The sequence below is a fragment of the Mixophyes fleayi genome, chromosome 2 (genome assembly GCF_038048845.1).
Source record: "Mixophyes fleayi isolate aMixFle1 chromosome 2, aMixFle1.hap1, whole genome shotgun sequence".
NCBI classification, from domain to species: Eukaryota; Metazoa; Chordata; class Amphibia; order Anura; family Limnodynastidae; genus Mixophyes; species Mixophyes fleayi.
In genome coordinates this window covers 194,184,048-194,202,022 of record NC_134403.1, presented here as the reverse complement: position 1 = coordinate 194,202,022, position 17,975 = coordinate 194,184,048, and the positions used below count along the sequence as shown (strand labels likewise).

Sequence of the window (17,975 nt, the reverse complement as noted above, 5' to 3'; positions counted from 1 at the left end):
GTGGGGAACAATAAAATAAAATAAGAGGTGGAATAAATAAGATAAATAGATTATAAATAAAATAAATAAATAAATAAAATAAATAGATAAATTAAATAAATGGATAGATGGTATGGTGGAATGGAATACAAGAAAAGGCAGTGAGGGCTGCAGATACCGGGAGAGTTCAGGAGAGTTCCAGGTATTCACAGGAGCAGTTCAAGGGGACCAGCGTTCAGGAGCAGGAGGGTCCAGGAGTAGTTCGTGAAAGACCAGCGTTCAGGAGCAGGAGGGTCCAGGAGTAGTTCGTGAAAGACCAGCGTTCAGGAGCCGGAGGGTCCAGGCAAAACGGATCGGAGATCAGTCCACAGGAGCAGCGGTGGGTGAATGGACGGGTCAGGGGTGCACCAAGCAGAAAGGAGAGATCCAAGTCAGGGAGGAGCGCGTGGAGGACGGTCAGCGACAGGCAGGCCAAGCGGGGTCTGGACAAGGAGAGCAGGCCAGGCGGTAACAGGAGGCTGAGGTGGTAGCAGCGGGGAAGCGTCAAGCAGGAGACTGCGGGCACCAGGGATGCATCAGGAGCCAGGGGCAGGCGGCAGGAAGCTTGATCGGAGCTTGGTCGGAGATAGCAGGAAACAGGAAGCAGCTGAGAGGTAGGCCCAAGCCGCGGCCTAGAGTGGGTGGAAGTGGTGGTGGCGGCCGGGAGTCAGGACGAGAGGCAAGGCAGCAAAACTCAAGATCCAGGAAAGAGCGGTGGAAGCAGCTGGGCTGGAGCCGGACGGTGAGCCAGGTAGGAGCAGCGGGCCGGAGCCGGGGGCTCGATTTGGAGGCACCGCGGGAGGCAGCCGTTCTGAGGATCGCCAACCGGGCTGGAGCAGGCTGGAGGCAGGAGTGAGTGGAGGTAAGTGAGGCGGGTGAAGGAGGGAATGACAACGGAGAGGCTCCGGGCGGTCGCGGGATTAAGGAGCCAGGTGTAAGACCCCAGGGAGAGCTCGCGCGGCACGTCCGTCCTCCTCCACGTCCATCCTCCTCCACAGCCGGATGTTATTGTATATAAATATTGTATTATAGGATTAAAAAAGTAGAGGATTCCTCTACTTTTTTAATCCTATAATACAATATTTATATATAATCACACAGCTCTGCATACCCTGCAGGCTGCCCAGAAATGGAGTCTTTGGTTTATTAATAAAAAAACTACATTAGATTGATTGTGGCCAGTATTTTATCTCACCCTGTAACCCAACAACAAATCTATATATATATATATATATATATATATATATATATATATATATATATAAAAATAAATATTTATTCATATATATATATATATATATATATATATATATATATATATAGTCCAAACTTGTGTCATGTTATAAATGTTTTTTGTTTGTTTTTGTTGCTCGTTTTTTTCATGTACATTAGCAATGTTAGTTTTAATGTGTGTTATCAATGCTATTTTGATATGCAGTATCCGTGTTAGTTTTAGTGTAGAGTATCATTGCTAGTTTTAATGTGTGTTATCAATGCTATTTTGATGTGCAGTATCAGTTTTAATGTGTGTTATCAATGCTATTTTGATGTGCGGTATCAGTGTTAGTTTTAATGTAGAGTATCATTGCTAGTTTTAATGTGTGTTATCAATGCTCTTTTGATGTGCGGTATCAGTGTTAGTTTTAATGTGGAGTATCATTGCTAGTTTTAATGTGTGTTATCAATGCTATTTTGATGTGCGGTATCATTGCTAGTTTTAATATGGAGTTTCAATACTCATTTTAATGAAGGGTTTAGATTGTTTTAATCTACAGTATTTTAGTGTGTGGTAGGAATGATTTTTTTATGCTTTATTTTGCTTTGTTCCGAATTCAACTATTTGGAAACGCCCCCTTAAAAATCCTGCGTTTGCCCCTGTAGGGAGCACATATGCAAAGGATTTAGTGTATGAGGTTATGGGATCTGGGAGAAATAGGATTGAATTTATGAGAGAACTGCAACTTTTTTTAAACATTTCTGCATTCATGCCATGTGGTGCATAAAACAGCTGTAATTCTATAGTAATCAGCCATCATTCCACATTATGCTACTTTTGTAGTGGCGTACAGGTATGGGGGAATGAATATGCAAAGGATTTAAAGCATGGGAATAGGAGATCTGGGAGTAATAGGAGTGGTTTTATCAGAGAAATTCAACTTTTTTTTACATTTCTGCATTGACATGGCATGTAAAACTTCATTTTTACCTTTACCCTTATAGGTGGAACCTAAGCTACAGGACGTACTAAAAGGAATGACAGCTGCAGTCTGCTAAAAGGAATGCCAATAGACTTCTATGATAGAAAAATGTAATTTTATGTATATTTTAAAAAAACTCTTATACTTTTCAAATATATCTTTCACCCACTTATTGCTAAGGTACTTGGTCATGTTTTACATGTGGAATGACGTGGAATGACGGACGATTACTGTGGAATGACAGCTGTTTTATACGCCATGTCAATGAAGAAATATCAGTAAAAACTTGCATTTCTCCCAATAAAACACCCCTATTTCTCCCATATCCCCAAGTTCCACACACTAATCCCTTTGCATATGCGCTCCCCCACACCTGTACCCCACCAAACAAGTCTCATAACGTGGAATGACGGACGATTACTGTGGAATGACAGCTGTTTTATACGCCATGTCAATGAAGAAATATCAGTAAAAACTTGAATTTTACTTTATGAGACGTGTGGTGGGGTACAGGTGTGGGGGAATGCATATGCAAAGGGATTACTGTGTGGAATTAGGGGATGTGGGAGAAATAGGGGTGCTTTTGTTCTGAGAAATGCAAGTTTTTACTGATATTTCTGCATTGACATGGCGTATAAAACAGCTTTCATTCCACATTTATCATTCGTCATTCCACTTTATGAGACTTGTGTGGTGGGGCAAAGCTGTCGGGGAGCGCCTATACAAAGGGATTATTGTGTGGGATTAGGGGATGTGGGAGAAATAGGGGTGTATTTTTGTGAAAATTGCAAGCTTTTACTGATATTTCTGCATTGACATGGCGTATAAAACAGCTTTCATTCCACATTTATCATTCGTCATTCCACGTTATGAGACATGTGTGGTGGGGTACAGGTGGGGGGAAACGCATATACAAAGGGATTAGTGTGTGGGATTAGGGGATGTGGGAGAAATAGGGGTGTTTTTCATGACCTCAATGCAAATGTAATTACATTTCTGCATTGACATGGCGTATAAAACAACTGTCATTCCACAGTAATCGTCCGTCATTCCACGTTATGAGACTTGTTTGGTGGGGTACAGGTGTGGGGGAGCGCATGTACAAAGGGATTAGTGTGTGGGATTAGGGGATATGGGAGAAATATGGGTGTTTTTTGAGAAGAAATGCAAGTTTTTACTCATATTTCTGCATTGACATGGCGTATAAAACAACTGTCATTCCACAGTAATCGTCCGTCATTCTACGTTATGAGACTTGTTTGGTGGGGTACAGGTGTGGGGGGGGGGGGGGGCGCATGGGCAAAGGGATTAGTGTGTGGGATTAGGGGATATGGGAGAAATAGAGGTGTTTTTTTGGGAGAAATGCAAGTTTTTACTCATATTTCTGGATTGACATAACGTATAAAAACAGCTGTCATTCCACAGTAATCGTCCGTCATTCCACGTCATTCCACTTGTAAAACATGACCAAGCACCTTAGCAATAAGTGTTTAAAAGATATATTTAAAAAGTATAAGAGTTTTTAAAATATACATAAAAATACATTTTTCTATCATAGAGGTCTATTGGCATTCCTTTTAGCAGACTGAAGCTGTCATTCCTTTTAGTACGTCCCCTAAGCTACATATATAAGGTGTGCCTCCATCAGTTAGTATTTCTTTCTCCCCTTTTTTGTGCAAAACAGCTGTGATTCCATAGTACTCAGCCATCTTTTCACATTATGTCACTTGTGTAGTGGGGAACGGGTATGGGGGAGGTCATATGCAAAGGATTTAGTGTGTGGGAATAGGGGATTTGGGAGAAATAGGTGTTTTGCAGGAAGCACCAGCAGTTTTATTGACATTTCTTCATTCAGGTGGTGTATAAAACATTCTATAGTAATCAGCTGTTATTCCATGTCATTCTATGTGTAATACATGACAAAGTGTCTTAGCAACAACTGTGTGGAAGACAGTGAAAGATTTTTTAAAAAAAATTAACATAAAAATTCACTTTGTTATCATTATAGTCAGTTGGCATTCATTTTAGCAGACTGGAGAAGTCATTATTTTAACCAAATCATCAAGTGGGTGGAGAATGACAAAACAGACACACCTTTTAGAGGGACTATAGAGCAGTATGGCGCAGGAGAGAGGAGGGGGCAGAGGGCCACCCGGAAGTCCGGTCACATGCCATGACAGCGGCATCCCGGAAGACAGTGTGGTCAGGGTTTCTAAGCAATGGATGAGCGTTATTATACGATCACTGAAGAACAGGCCGCTGTTAAAGCCAAGTACCCGGCTGTTATTAAGAAGTATGAGTGTACGTACCGGGCCAGGGACGCCCATGTTTGGTCTGAGTGGTGACGCCTTAGAATCTTGTATATGGTGTTAGTGTATAGTTAGTAGTCTGTGTGCGAGCTGGTCTTCCCTCATTACACTGGGGATCAGAGAGCCTCTGTGTCCGCAGTGTACATAGTGTGTGATGTCTGCTTCTGTCTGTCTTGTTCCATAATGAAACTTTTTCTCTTTCAGATCTGGATCACACTGCGGATGTTCAGTATGTACTTTTCAATGTTCAACTTTACTGTTGTTTGTGATTAAGGTCTCCACTACACAAGTATCTGCATGCTAAATGTGAACTAAACCCTAAAAATATCAGTATTTAGTTCAGATTGAACTGTAGTCTGTTGCTTTTTCTTGAATGATAAAGCAGTTAACTCAAAGCAGACTGTCATTTAGGACTGCTGCCATTTATTTCGGTGAAAGCCCATACTACACCCCTAATCTGCAATGTTTGCTACAGCAGTCCATTGGACTAAATACAAGTTGGCTTATATGAACATGTATTATTAATGGTTTTGCAAATTTTCAGAAACATGATAAAAGCATGCAGTAAACTATTTTCTGTTTGCATATTCTATATACTTTCTCTAAATTTATGGCTAGTTTTGCAGAGGTTTGTATACCTGCACTTTTTAGCCCAATGTATTTAGTGTTTGTGCACATGACTCAGAATTCCTGTCACTTGAGTGGCAGCTGTAACCCAATTCTTATCATGCAGTTGGATATTTTGAATACAATTGTATTTAAGGCACTACTAGTTTAGCTAAAGGAAGTCTGGTAATTATAGGTGTCCTTTTATAGCATAATAATGTGTGGCCAGGGAAGTTTTTAAAAGATTAGTAGAAGGCTTCTTATTTATTTCTTATGCAGGCTACATGCTTGGGGTGACACTTTGGAAGAAGCTTTTGAGCAATGTGTCATGGCAATGTTTGGTTACATGACTGATATAGAGACTGTTGAACCAATAGATACAGTGGAGGTGACATCTGAAGGTGAGCATAACTGAACACTATAACATCATAAAAAAATATAACTACTGGTTTGTAGAACATGTCTGAGTTGGTGTATTAAAAATGCAGTATGAGAAATCAAAATAATTTAGTTTGAATCCTGCTTAGAAAAGGGAAATGTTAGTTTTTGTTTTTAAAATAAGGAATGACCCAAAATAAATTGCTTGGGGCAAACAATACATATAATTTGTTAGAACATTTTAAAGCTCTTGGTAGAAAGTGAAAGGCCAAAATAGTTTGTAAATTTGTACCACAGTTGAACAAATACCAGGGATCAGGAACCCAGTTATTGAAGGCAATGAATACACCTATTTCTGAGCTTCCTAACCCCTTCACTGTAGTAATGTAATTTCTATGTCATGGCTTATGTCACCGAACATCTACTCTCATATTGTTTTCAACTGTTGCTGTTAGTCACAGCTTTGAATGTTTGTGAGCTTGAAAGATTGCTAATTAGACTCCTAGAGAAAGCAATCTCAGATAGTGCTATCCCCATATGTCATAAATTTGCCACTGAAGACATCTAAGGGGTTAGAAGTTTTATTTGGCTCCTTGATTTGACTGACTGGATACATTTTTCATCAGTTTAACAATACCAATGCCTGATTTTCAGTGCCTGATGACTCTTGTTTCTTAGGTCATGATATGCTTTCCCTCCTCTATAATTTCCTGGATGACTGGCTATATAAGTTTAGTGCTGACCAGTACTTCGTACCCCGGGTGAGTGTTTTTTAATACTCTAATTGTCCTTCTACTGTGTGGATCATCCTGGAGTGTAACCACCTTTGCCTTTACACAGGAGGTGAAAGTTCTGCAAATAGATCGAATGAGGTTCAACATCCGTTCTATAGGGTAAGAGCTGCCAACTTAAGTTGCTAACTGAGAACCATAACCTGCATTCTGTTGCATAGCAAATTTAAAACCGTTAAATTTTTTGTAAACTTTACAAAATGTATGTTTAGTAAACTTGTAGTTTAGATTAATACCGCTTTCATAGTGCCGCCCCGGCAATGTCCCGGGTTCCATATCCCGGATATATGAACCTGTGATATTGCCGGGGGACATGGCTCCCAGAGAGGCAAATTCCTGGGTCTGACAATAAAAAAAAGGATAAACTTAAAAAAAAAAAAAAAAAAAAAAAAAAGTCCTCTTAATTCCTTAGTATTTCTTCGACGCTGACTGTCCGGCAGGTTACATAAAGAAATTACATAATTCCTATTGGCCAGGGAGACAATTATGCATTTAAAGCGGCAATAGCGGTCCCTAAGCCTGTATAATGTAATCGAGGTGTAGGGTCCGCTATTGCTGCTAGAAATTGGAATTATTTTTTGTTTTTAAAATAAGGAATGATCCAAAATAAATTGCTTGGGGCAAACAACACATATAATTTGTTAGAACATTTTAAAGCTCTTGGTATACTTAATTTTCTCCCTGGCCAATAGGAATGACGTAATTTCTTCATGTAACCTGCCGGACAGTCAGCGTGGAGGAAATACTAATGAATTAAGAGGACTTTTATATTCATAATATATATATATATATATATATACCCATATCCTGGATTCAGAAACCCGGGTCTCACCATTCATAGTGCGGGCGACCCAGGTCGGACCTGAGAATTACCCCACCAAAAGACTTGGGTCTAATTTGACCCAGTAATTAATTGTGTTGGCTCTTTACTACAATTTATCTCTTTTATTATAGAATGACTATTAAATATTGAAGTGAGTTTAAATTTTTAATTGTGTTTGCAGATGGGGAGAAGAATTTAATTTACCCAAACACCCCCAGGTAAGTTCTCAATAAACCCATTCTCCAGTGATCTGAATTAGAGGTTGGTTAAACATACTGATTTATTACTACTTTGGTGCTCTGTACAGATAACATTACATAATTGTTCTATGTACATTAGCAACCCAGCCTCTTTGTATAGGAGATATTGGTGCAACTTTAAGCAAGTACGAGTAGACCCTGTTAGGGAACGCATACCAGGCATTGGCACTTAAAAAGTAAAATTGATCTTCATATAAAATCACATTATGGTAATTAACAGCCTATGTTGTGGAAACACCTGACTGTATCTTTCTTTATGGTTGGTTATAGGACTAAGTGTTGTACTCCCATTGACATTAGGGATAAGGTAGCAGCCATCTGGAATGGGGACATGGCTAGACTAATAAGTATTTAGAAGGGGGGGCTTCAACACAGAATAATAGCTTACAGAAAATGTTTTAAGTAAAATGACATACACATTCCTATCACTTAATCTTTTGAAGCAATGGATGTATTCCTTAAAGTGGACCAATATTAAAAACTTCTTTGCAAAATTATGTTGGGGAAAAGGTACCTCCTCTTATAATGTTATGAACTAATTGTTTGGGTAAGTAAAATACTAAAGCATTTCTTGTAAGATATTATACACAAAGTATCTTGTTTAATTTCCAGTTCTGCATTTAATGGTTTAGACATTACTTCTCTCCCATTTCTTTAAATACAAACAAGCCAATAAAGCAATGTTTTAGGTCAGAAAAGCAGGTATTTGAATTAAAAGACCAGTAAGCAATGTGTAATACATTATTTATTTTTATTAAAAAGCTACAAAAATTCATTCACAATGTGTAAATATTTTAGCAGCTGATCAAAACTACAGATGGCCCAAATAAGGACTTGATCACATTGAAGGCTTTTATATAGCTATACTTTGTGTACCATCTGAGATATGTTGCCACAACAAATATATTCCATTTCATAGATGCTGGGTAATTCAAACTGGTGGGTTCTCTGTGTGCAAGGCTGCAAAGACTTCTTTTGCAAGAAGTTCAAGATATTTTTGTGCAGTGTATTTTTCTGTACATTTGATACAAGATCCCAAAGCTGGGCCCTATTAGTGTGTTAACACATCTTAAAACATAGGCAATATTTTGATTGACATTGATTGGGTTATTATTGGACAAAGCAGCCTTTTTTTTTTTTTTTTTTTTTGTGATCTTGCAGCATGTCTTGAGCTTTAGAAACTGGGTATTCCTAGGAATAGAATTCTTCATCATGAACAACTGCTTTAAATAGAAATGATCAGTTTTTATCCTGATTCAGAAAGGTGGGTGGACGTTCTACGTTTGGGACAGTTGTTGGTAATACAACTTTCCTTACCCAAAGGAATGCTGTAGCAGAAATAGTATGTTGACAGCACAGAGTGACCATGGTGAGGCAAAACATGGTCAGGAGCGGGCACAGGATTGAAGTCACAAAACTAAGCCAATTAGGAGCACTGATTCAAATCCAATATAATCCCTACAAGACCCCTTATTCCAAGTAGCTTAGATTCTACTTAGTGGGATATTATGGGTTTATTTATCAAAATGAATAAAGCTCCATCTCCCATCATAATGTGTGTTTTCACTGGAGATGTGACTTCCCCCTATCCATTAAGAGGTTAATAACGGTGATAGCACTGCTGCTATTGCTGGAGCTAACAACCTCCGGCGCTAAGATTTGTCAGCCTTTTCCGTTCCACTGCTCGTGCGTGGGCCAGCTAGCTGGTTCACTTCTAGGCATGTGACTGGCCTAGTGAAGCAGTAAGTTAAATCTTACTCCCAGCGATACTGGATATTGGTGGTATCTATTAGCTGTGCAGTGATATTTTATTAGTAAATTATGGTAGGAGGTAATCTATCGGCCTTTTTTTTTTTAATACTCTGCCCCGTTAATGTTACAAGTGAAAATTGCAACAAATTCTACAGGTCAACTTTTACTTTTTCCTCTATTATTCTGCACTCTGGAATGTAAGTTATGCCCCTGCAGTTCAAAATGTTAACAGTATTTCAGCTGCCTGGAAGTTGTAGCCTGGGTGGAAACCCGGCATGAAGGCGATATCAACTGGCAAACAGCAAAATTGCTTAAACAATAGGGATTATCTTTCATTAGTTGTAAAAATATTTTCTCAGTTGGAGCTGCTTATTATGCAGGCAGATAATGGGGTGGAAAAAAAGTTACAGGATAAACAGACCGAGTGCAGAGTTGTGGTATAAAGGGGCTTAAGAAAAAGATTGCCCCTTAGTTTGTGTAGCCAATAACAAACTTGCTATCTGAAGCAGAGGTGCAATTGTCAGGTCGAAGCAGTTCTAGATAAGCAGTGGAGATGAAAAAGTTTAAAAAGGTAGACTGGTGGCGTTAATAGGCTGAATAAGGTAAAATATCTCCTTGGTGCTAGGGTTTACCATGTGGAGTCCAGACTATCGAGAGGAACTGGACATGACTCGGCTGTCTTGGTTCACATTTGTACAAAATAACAATAAATGGAAGATTAAGGATCTTAAAGACTCTGAATGATCTCTCCTTCAGTTTACAGCCTAGTTTCTTAAACAATGTTGTAGTGCTACGCTTAATGCAGGAAATACAGTATGAGCTTAGTGAGCGAAATGCTTAGCTAATGTCTTGGTGCAAATAAAAAAATAATAATAATAAAAAAAAAAGATTAGTAACCGGAGATCTTTTGTCCAGATTTACTTAAAATTGATGGGTCCACAAAAGTTGTTTTTTGGGTCGTGTTTTTTTTTTTTTTTTGTCCTAAATTTTTGTTATCATTGACCTTCAATATCTAACAGTACAAAAGAGAAAACAATGTGAGGATGTTTGCACTATCCAGAGCGATAACTTTTATCCTTGGAGGAGCAGCTGACATCGGTTTCTGAACATTTTAACAAGTATTGCTATGTATAGTGTAAAATACTGGCCACACATGTCAAAATGATTGACATGCCTGAGACTGGTCAGCAGCTGACCACTATGACTTGTGTTTGTTTATGTGGTAATTTGTCATTTGAAATGACAGGATCTGATGTTAACCATTTGTTCTTCCTGAGCCTGAATGGCCTGATCTGTTCAGCTTGCTCACCTAGACAAAGTGGTGGCATCTACCTGTGTGGCCAGTTCAAGTTGTTACTGATTGCACTGTCACAATGTGACTAGAGCAAGTTATAACCTCCACTAGTATAAAACTGCATTACAGATCATTGTTGTGCAGCATGCTTATATACTGTCATCATGGTGAGCTCAGCCTAGATGACTGATATATTCAACAAGATGGCCAAGTGCATAGTGAAGGGTAATTTGGAAACACAGTTGCGATGTGTTTTTGTGTTAAGCAATCAGGAGGTAAATTTGACTTTGAGCAGTGTGAATAATTGTTATTAGGCAAGACCATAGTATAGTGTATGCTCAAAGTTGCACCAAATAAAAACTGAAAGGTATCGCAATAAAGATGTAATTGTGCTAAACTGTATTCTCTTTCTTTAAATCACACACATTAATATATCTTGCCTATAATTTCCCCTTAGAGTCTGAGCACCCATGGTGTAGCTATGTTGGTGTGTCAGTGCCAACCAAGCGGCTCAGGAAGTGGATAGGAACCGATTGATTAAGTTCCTGCCCTATTGTTTGCCTGAACAGGGAGATAAATGTGAGTGCTGTGTTCGCTTCCACATTCAGTGAAGGTCTCGGGCAGTTTACATTTAGCGCAGGGAGGTTGACTCAGTGGCATTATTTCCTTTTATTTCTTTTCATGTCATTTGTTTGCATCATGTAATGTGTTCACACTTTAAAAATAAAATAATTCCTTCAGATGTAGGAGAGGTTCAGATTCTCAGATTCTCTCCCCTGACAAAAGTACTATCATCTAGAGTTAATTTACATCCTTAATGATAGTTGGTATTAGTCATACATATTAGTAGCAGCAAGCCTTTGAAGGAAAAAATACGGAAGAAATGTGGGCTGTCTTTAAAATGTTGTTGGAAACATACACGTATAAGTTCATTCCTATGGGAAATAAATGTAAAAGAATTAAGTCGAAACCAATGTGGCTAAATAAAAAGATAAGGGAAGAAATGCAAAGGAAGAAGCGGGCATTTAAATTGTTTAAGTCTGAAGGGTCAGAGGAGTCCTTCCGTAGGTACAAGGAATGTAATAAAACATGCAAAAAGGAAATTAGATTGGCTAAATTAGAAAATGAAAGGCACGTTGCAAAAGAAAGTAAGACAAACCCCAAAAAGTTTTTTAAGTATATAAATGGCAAAAGGATTAAAAAAGATAATATAGAACCCCTAAGAAGTGAGATGGGTGAATTGATAAATGATACTAAGGAAAAAGCAGAGGTATTAAACACGTTCGTTTCTTCAGTATTTACCAGAGAGGAACAAATGTCAGGAGTAATACATAAAAATGGAAATGAAACCATGCCATTAATACTTGGTTGTCAGAGGAAGAAGTCCAAAGGCGACTGAAGAATATTAAGATAAATAAAGCTCCAGGTCCAGATGGCATACACCCAAGGGTTCTTTTGGAGTTAAACTCGGAAATAGCTAGACCGCTATTCTTAATTTTCAGAGATTCAATCTCATCAGGCTCCGTACCAAGGGATTGGCGAATAGCAGATGTGGTGCCGTTGTTTAAAAAGGGGACGAGATCACAACCAGAGAATTATAGACCTGTAAGACTGACATCAATAGTTGGGAAACTACTGGAAGGTATTTTAAGGGACAGTATTCAGGATTACTTTGTACGCAATAAAATTATTAGTGGGAATCAACATGGATTTGTGAGGGATAGGTCATGTCAAACTAATCTAATTAGTTTCTACGAGGAAGTTAGTGGGAACTTAGACCAGGGCAGGACAGTAGATGTGGTCTACTTAGATTTTGCAAAGGCCTTTGATACAGTGCCACACAAGAGGTTGGCTTACAAAATAAGGGAACTGGGTCTAGGAATCAAAATTTGTACTTGGATCGAAAACTGGTTAGAGAATAGGGAACAGAGTTGTGATAAATGGAACATTTTCTAATTGGTCAAAAGTACCTCAAGGTTTCGTGCTGGGACCACTCCTTTTTAATATATTTATTAATGACCTTGGTGATGGTTTAGAGAGTAAAGTTTCTATTTTTGCAGATGACACTAAACTCTGTAAGGTAATAAAATCAGAGCAAGATGTAGCTTCTCTACAGAGGGACTTAAATAAACTGGAGGAATGGGCGGCCAAATGGAATATGAGGTTTAACACAGATAAATGTAAGGTTATGCATTCGGGGATCAAAAACAAGAACGCAATATATAAATTAAATGGAATTAATTTCTGAGAATCTATAATGGAAAAGGATTTGGGAGTGCTCGTAGACAGTAGACTTAGCAATAGTGCTCAATGTCAAGCAGCAGCTGCAAGGGCAAACAAAGTATTGGCATGCATAAAAAGGGGCATAGATGCAAGGGAAGACAGTGTAATTTTGCCACTGTATAAATCATTGGTAAGACCTCATCTTGAATATGCAGTACAGTTCTGGGCACCACTCTATAAAAAAGATAATTTGGAACTAGAAAGGGTTCAGAGAAGGGCGACAAAATTGATAAAGGATATGGAGTCATTAAGTTATGAGGAAAGGTTAGCCAGTTTAGGCATGTTTACTTTAGAAAAGAGGCGTCTAAGGGGAGATATGATTACTATGTACAAATACATTAGGGGTCAATACAGAGAGCTTTCATGGGAACTTTTTACCCCAAGGACCATACACAGGACACGTGGTCATCCCCTAAGGTTAGAGGAGAGGAAATTTCACAACCAGCAAAGGAAGGGGTTCTTTACAATAAGGGCAGTCAAGATATGGAATTCATTGCCAGGGAAGGTTGTGATGGCAGATTCAATAGATATGTTTAAGAAAGGGTTAGACAAATTTTTAGCGGAAAGGTGTATCCAGGGATACGACCGTTAATTTAAAATGAAGGATAGTAGTGGATATAGGGTAAAAATAGGACTGCAATATTGAGTCTGGGGGGATTTTCAAAATTGAAACAGATTGGCGGTTGCTTACTCTGGATTAATTTCAAATATAAGTGCAGGATCGCAGGAGATCCAAAATAGGTTGAACTTGATGGACTGGTGTCTTTTTCTTTTCAACCTCATCAACTATGTTACTATGTAATGTGTAGGGGAGAAAAACAAAATTAGTAACCTCTCCAAAATGTTGTTTACAAACTGCTTATAATCCAATATTGGTATTTTGGAACAATCTGGCTACTTGGCCTGAGCTTCAAGCAGCAGTGTCAATTACTGATTTGGTCCAGAAGAACCAGCACCATTCATGGTCAGATGCATCTGTCTTTGTTAGGATTAAGATTGGAATCTGTTTGTGCTTGTACACAGTTTAATCAAGGACTGGGTCTAATATTTGTAAATATAAAGGGATGCCACTATTACAAAACTAGTTGTTATAATTGTGCTAGTAAATCTGCTTACAGAGCTCTTGATTTAGTACAGTTCCATTATTTACTCTCTCTTTGCACTGATTCCTTTGCCTCCTTCCAGAGATTTCCTGTCAATCTAATTGAGGTGTGATAATTCTGTCCTGGTTACATTAGGTCATGGGCCAAAATTGTTCAATTGATGTCTGTGCCATTCTTAAAGGTGAACCCTGAGATGTTTGAGTATGTAAGTAGGTCCATAAAGGTCTGAAAATGACAGCTTCTACCCTGCACAGAACATTTGAATGTACTGTTTATTTAATAGTGGTTGTGACTGATTGCCAAATACTATGTGAATAGATAAGGTCGGAGGTCTTAGAAAAACCGCAGTAAGGCTGGGTACACACTACAACACTAAAAGAAAATTAGAAAAAAAGATACAATAGTTTTGGTCTAGCATGCCTAATATATTTGGTGATGTCAGCAATTGCAGGCACACAATGACAGCCATAACCTCTGAGTGCTCACTTTCAAGCACAGTACCAGTGTCAGTGGTCGATTTCTAAAGTATAATCGATATATTCTCAACTGTGTTGTTGCTAGCTTCCCAACAGAGTAGAAATTATATATGCAGTGGTCACGCATGACTAGGAGGATGATCAAAGTGCATTGCAAAATGGCGTCCTCACAATCTTTGACTCTTCGCCCAATCCCTCTCGTATTATCTGCATTCCCTGCCCCTTTCCGCTAGCTCATTGGTGCATTTGTTTTTACCACGGGTCTGGATGCGTCTGAACAGAGTTATAGCTGAGGCGCTGCAAGAACAGGACAAAGACAGTCGTGATGTGATTGAATACACACTGCAGAATTGGAACGACCTTGTTCCATTGTTGAACAAGATTTTTAGTTCAGTTTAATAATGACGTTCAATGATGCAATGGGCTTTGGAACAGTAATTGTTCATCATTCCAAGGTACACACTACTGTGATATCGGGATATCTGGTTGTTTATCAGCTGATTGGTCCGATAGGCTGGATACACACAACTGTGTTTTCAGCTGAATACATGGCTGAAGATCACAAGTAAGTGATTGAAAGCAAGTTTAAATTAGACCCGTCACCTACACAGAATGAAGGCATCCCTTCTGTGGGAAGAAATCAAATTCATGACAGTGTAGCCTATCAATTTGCTAAGAATTAGTACCGCTTGAATGTTAGCAGCCAGAACCTCAGTGCTCATCGGTAACCTGGTATAAATTGAATACTGGTTCAGAATGAATGTCTTTGCTGTTTGTAGGTAAAAGATCCTCCTTTAAAGGGTTTTGTTTTTATATCTTCTGGTAACTTCATGGTTTTTTTTTTTTTGCCTTGCACATGTCCTCCTGCAACTTTTATTAAATTTGTTGTTTTCTCTTTTTGGCTTCCTTTTGTGATGTTTCTTGATAAGGCAGAGTTGAATTTTTTTGCCCTGGGTGAAGATACAAATCTGCTTTCTGGATAGTGTTGAATACAACACAGTTCTACTGAAGTCTCTCCACTTAATACAGGGACAACATATAAAACACTGCTTTATTTTATAAATACATAACTAAAAAGTACATAAGCAGCAGCTACAAAGACGATTTAACGCATTAAGTAAAGGGCTAGCCTATAAATTTAAAGTTTTTTGATGGTATAAAATCATGTGGGCTGGCCTTGGGGGAAATCAGGCGTGGGCTGGCAAGTGTAAGCCTGGGGGGCGCACAAGCGGCCGTGTCATGTGATGCAGCCGCCTGTGCGCTGACGCGGCCGCATGTCATGTGATGCGGCCGAAGGTAATAGGTAATTTTGCATCCGGGGGGTGGCGGCCTGCCCTAACAGCGGTTGACTGAGCGGTCCGGCCCAGCCCCCCCCTGGTAGAAATGATACATCCTCTGTGTTGGGGGCACGGCTATTACAGTTACTATAATCCTGTGGTGATCGGAAGAATTCAAACACACTGCTGGCATTAAGTCATGCTGCTTATGACGTCCCATGTGTCACTGCCATGTTATGTCTCAAGTTAGAAGATGACTTGCACCTTATATACAGTTCTGCTCCTTTGTTTAAATTTGTTCATATATAGTACTATCTACACCAGAAATTTTAACCAGCAGTAATTGGAAATATCCAGTGCAAGGTTTACCACCTACTTGTAGAAAACCACCACAGTAGAACGTTTCTAATGATTTACTAGAAAAATGTCTCTCTGCTCACAGTAAATTTTAAAGTGAAAACAGGGAAAATACCCTAGGGCAGTGGTTTCGAAACTGTGCGCCTGGGGTGCCTTTGCCAGGGTCAGTTCTAAGCAAGGTAGGGGACAGCTTGGTAATTTTGGCTTAGGGGTGCCTTGAAAAAAATATGGATACCCTAAGGCAGGCCTGTCCAACCTGTGGCCCTCCAGATGTTGTGAAACTACAAGTCCCAGCATGCCCTTCCAGCTATCAACTGGTTGTCTACTGGCAAAGCATGCTGGGGCTTGTATTTTCACAACACCTGGAGGGCCGCAGGTTGGACAGGCCTGCCCTAAGGGTTCCTTCAACTGAAAAAGTTTGGGATCCACTGCCCATCTACAGTCACAGTCTGGTGGACAGAGACATGGGAAGTCTGAGGGTTATATTTACTGAACTGTGGGTTTGAAGTGGAGATGTTGCCTATAGCAACCAGATTTTGGCTGTCATCTTGTATAATTCACTAAATGAAAGCTAGAATCTGGTTGCTATAAGCAACATCTCCATATTTTTAAACCTGCAGTTTACTGAATATACACTTGAATCTTTAATATTAGCATAGCAGATTCTGCCTGCTGCTCATACAGAATATATCATTTGAACTGTTGCTTGAAGTTTTGGAAGTAAACAAACTTGCCTCTCAAGCAGATGTGGGCCCTAAAAAAAAATCCTATATATCTTTTAATTGTATAGTTTTGCATTTATATATGTATTATAACTAATAGTAGTGACTTTATTTTAAGGATCACCAATTCTATGACCAAAGGAAAGCAAAAGTGTGCCGAGAAGGAGTTTTGAGGTCTCTAGGTGACTTGCATTCTTAGACTGCACTGTAGGAATATTGTTTTTTGTTTACACTGTATTATAAGGAATACAGAGACTAAGATAGTGAGTGACATTCCATACTTGGGCAGCTATCCCTGCCCTCCATTTACCGCCACCTGTTTGTCGCCAGTCACAGCTGTACAGGAGCCCAGGGCAATAAACCTTCACTTATACCATAAATAGGATGTTATACTATTGAGAAGGCCAGCTCCCTGGACCTCTGTGGAGGTGTAATCTGCATCACAGCAGTGAGTAATGTTAAGAGGAGAAGGAGGTAGTACTGTCTATATGTACAGCCTGCAGCATAACATAGTAATCTTTGGCACATATTGTGGTCGGGTAACTCTCATAACTATTACTACACTTGTTCTACTCTCTCATATTACTTATTGTCAGCACTAACATAAGAAAGCTTATAATAGATTGTAAGCTTGCGAGCAGGGCCTTCTCACCTCTTTCTGCTTTACCCAGTTTGTTTATTCGTTAACTGTGTTTGTTCCCAATTGTAAAGCGCTACGGAATATGTTGGCGCTATATAAATAAATGCTGATGATAATGTATTACTCTAGCTTATCATTTGTGGGATTGTTTTTGTTTCAGTATAACTGTTTTAAACTAGAGATTGATTTCTACTGCATTGCTATGCCTTTGATACCTTTTGGGCTGTGCCTGTTACAAACTAACAATGAATTGCTTACCAGACTTCTCTTTGTATCCAGCAAAGCATGTGCCCTAATTGTATGTGTGGTGCTCTTTTGGCAGGGTACAGAGGTGAAAGCCATTACTTACTCCGCTATGCAGATCTGTGAGGACGAGAAGCCTGAAGTTTTCGTCATCATTGATATTTAAATTGTTAATACCTGAATAAACACGAGTGACTTTCCCATAATCTGAGAAACATCTGATTTCAGAAGGACGATCATTCAGCAAAAGACTGTGCCTTATTTTGTAGCACTTATTTAAACTAGTGAAACATACACTAGAAAATGGAGTATGGTGGATTATGCAATTCTACAAACTTGTTTTAACAACAACTTTCCTTGTGGCAATTATTGACTCATTGGTTGCTAGCACTGAAATAGTTAAAATATGTAAATTTGTAATTAAAAATATTTTTGGACACTGTTT

General features: G+C 39.0%; 1 protein-coding gene across 2 annotated transcripts; it reads left to right on the top strand.

The window, feature by feature from the left end:
• The first annotated feature begins 4,372 nt into the window (after nucleotides 1–4,372).
• ZBTB8OS (zinc finger and BTB domain containing 8 opposite strand) lies at nucleotides 4,373–17,972 on the top strand. 2 transcript variants are annotated; one of them, XM_075195234.1, is made up of 7 exons: nucleotides 4,373–4,517; nucleotides 4,730–4,754; nucleotides 5,411–5,532; nucleotides 6,188–6,270; nucleotides 6,350–6,402; nucleotides 7,305–7,341; nucleotides 10,887–11,161. In XM_075195234.1, exons 1-7 carry the CDS (start codon nucleotides 4,436–4,438, stop codon nucleotides 10,953–10,955), a joined length of 471 nt encoding a protein of 156 aa, XP_075051335.1. In that variant the 5' UTR covers nucleotides 4,373–4,435; the 3' UTR covers nucleotides 10,956–11,161. The 2 variants fall into 2 exon arrangements, with proteins under 2 accessions (XP_075051335.1, XP_075051334.1); XM_075195233.1 differs by lacking the exon at nucleotides 10,887–11,161 and adding an exon at nucleotides 17,610–17,972 and having other exon boundaries at nucleotides 4,374–4,517.
• The last annotated feature ends 3 nt before the right edge of the window (nucleotides 17,973–17,975 follow it).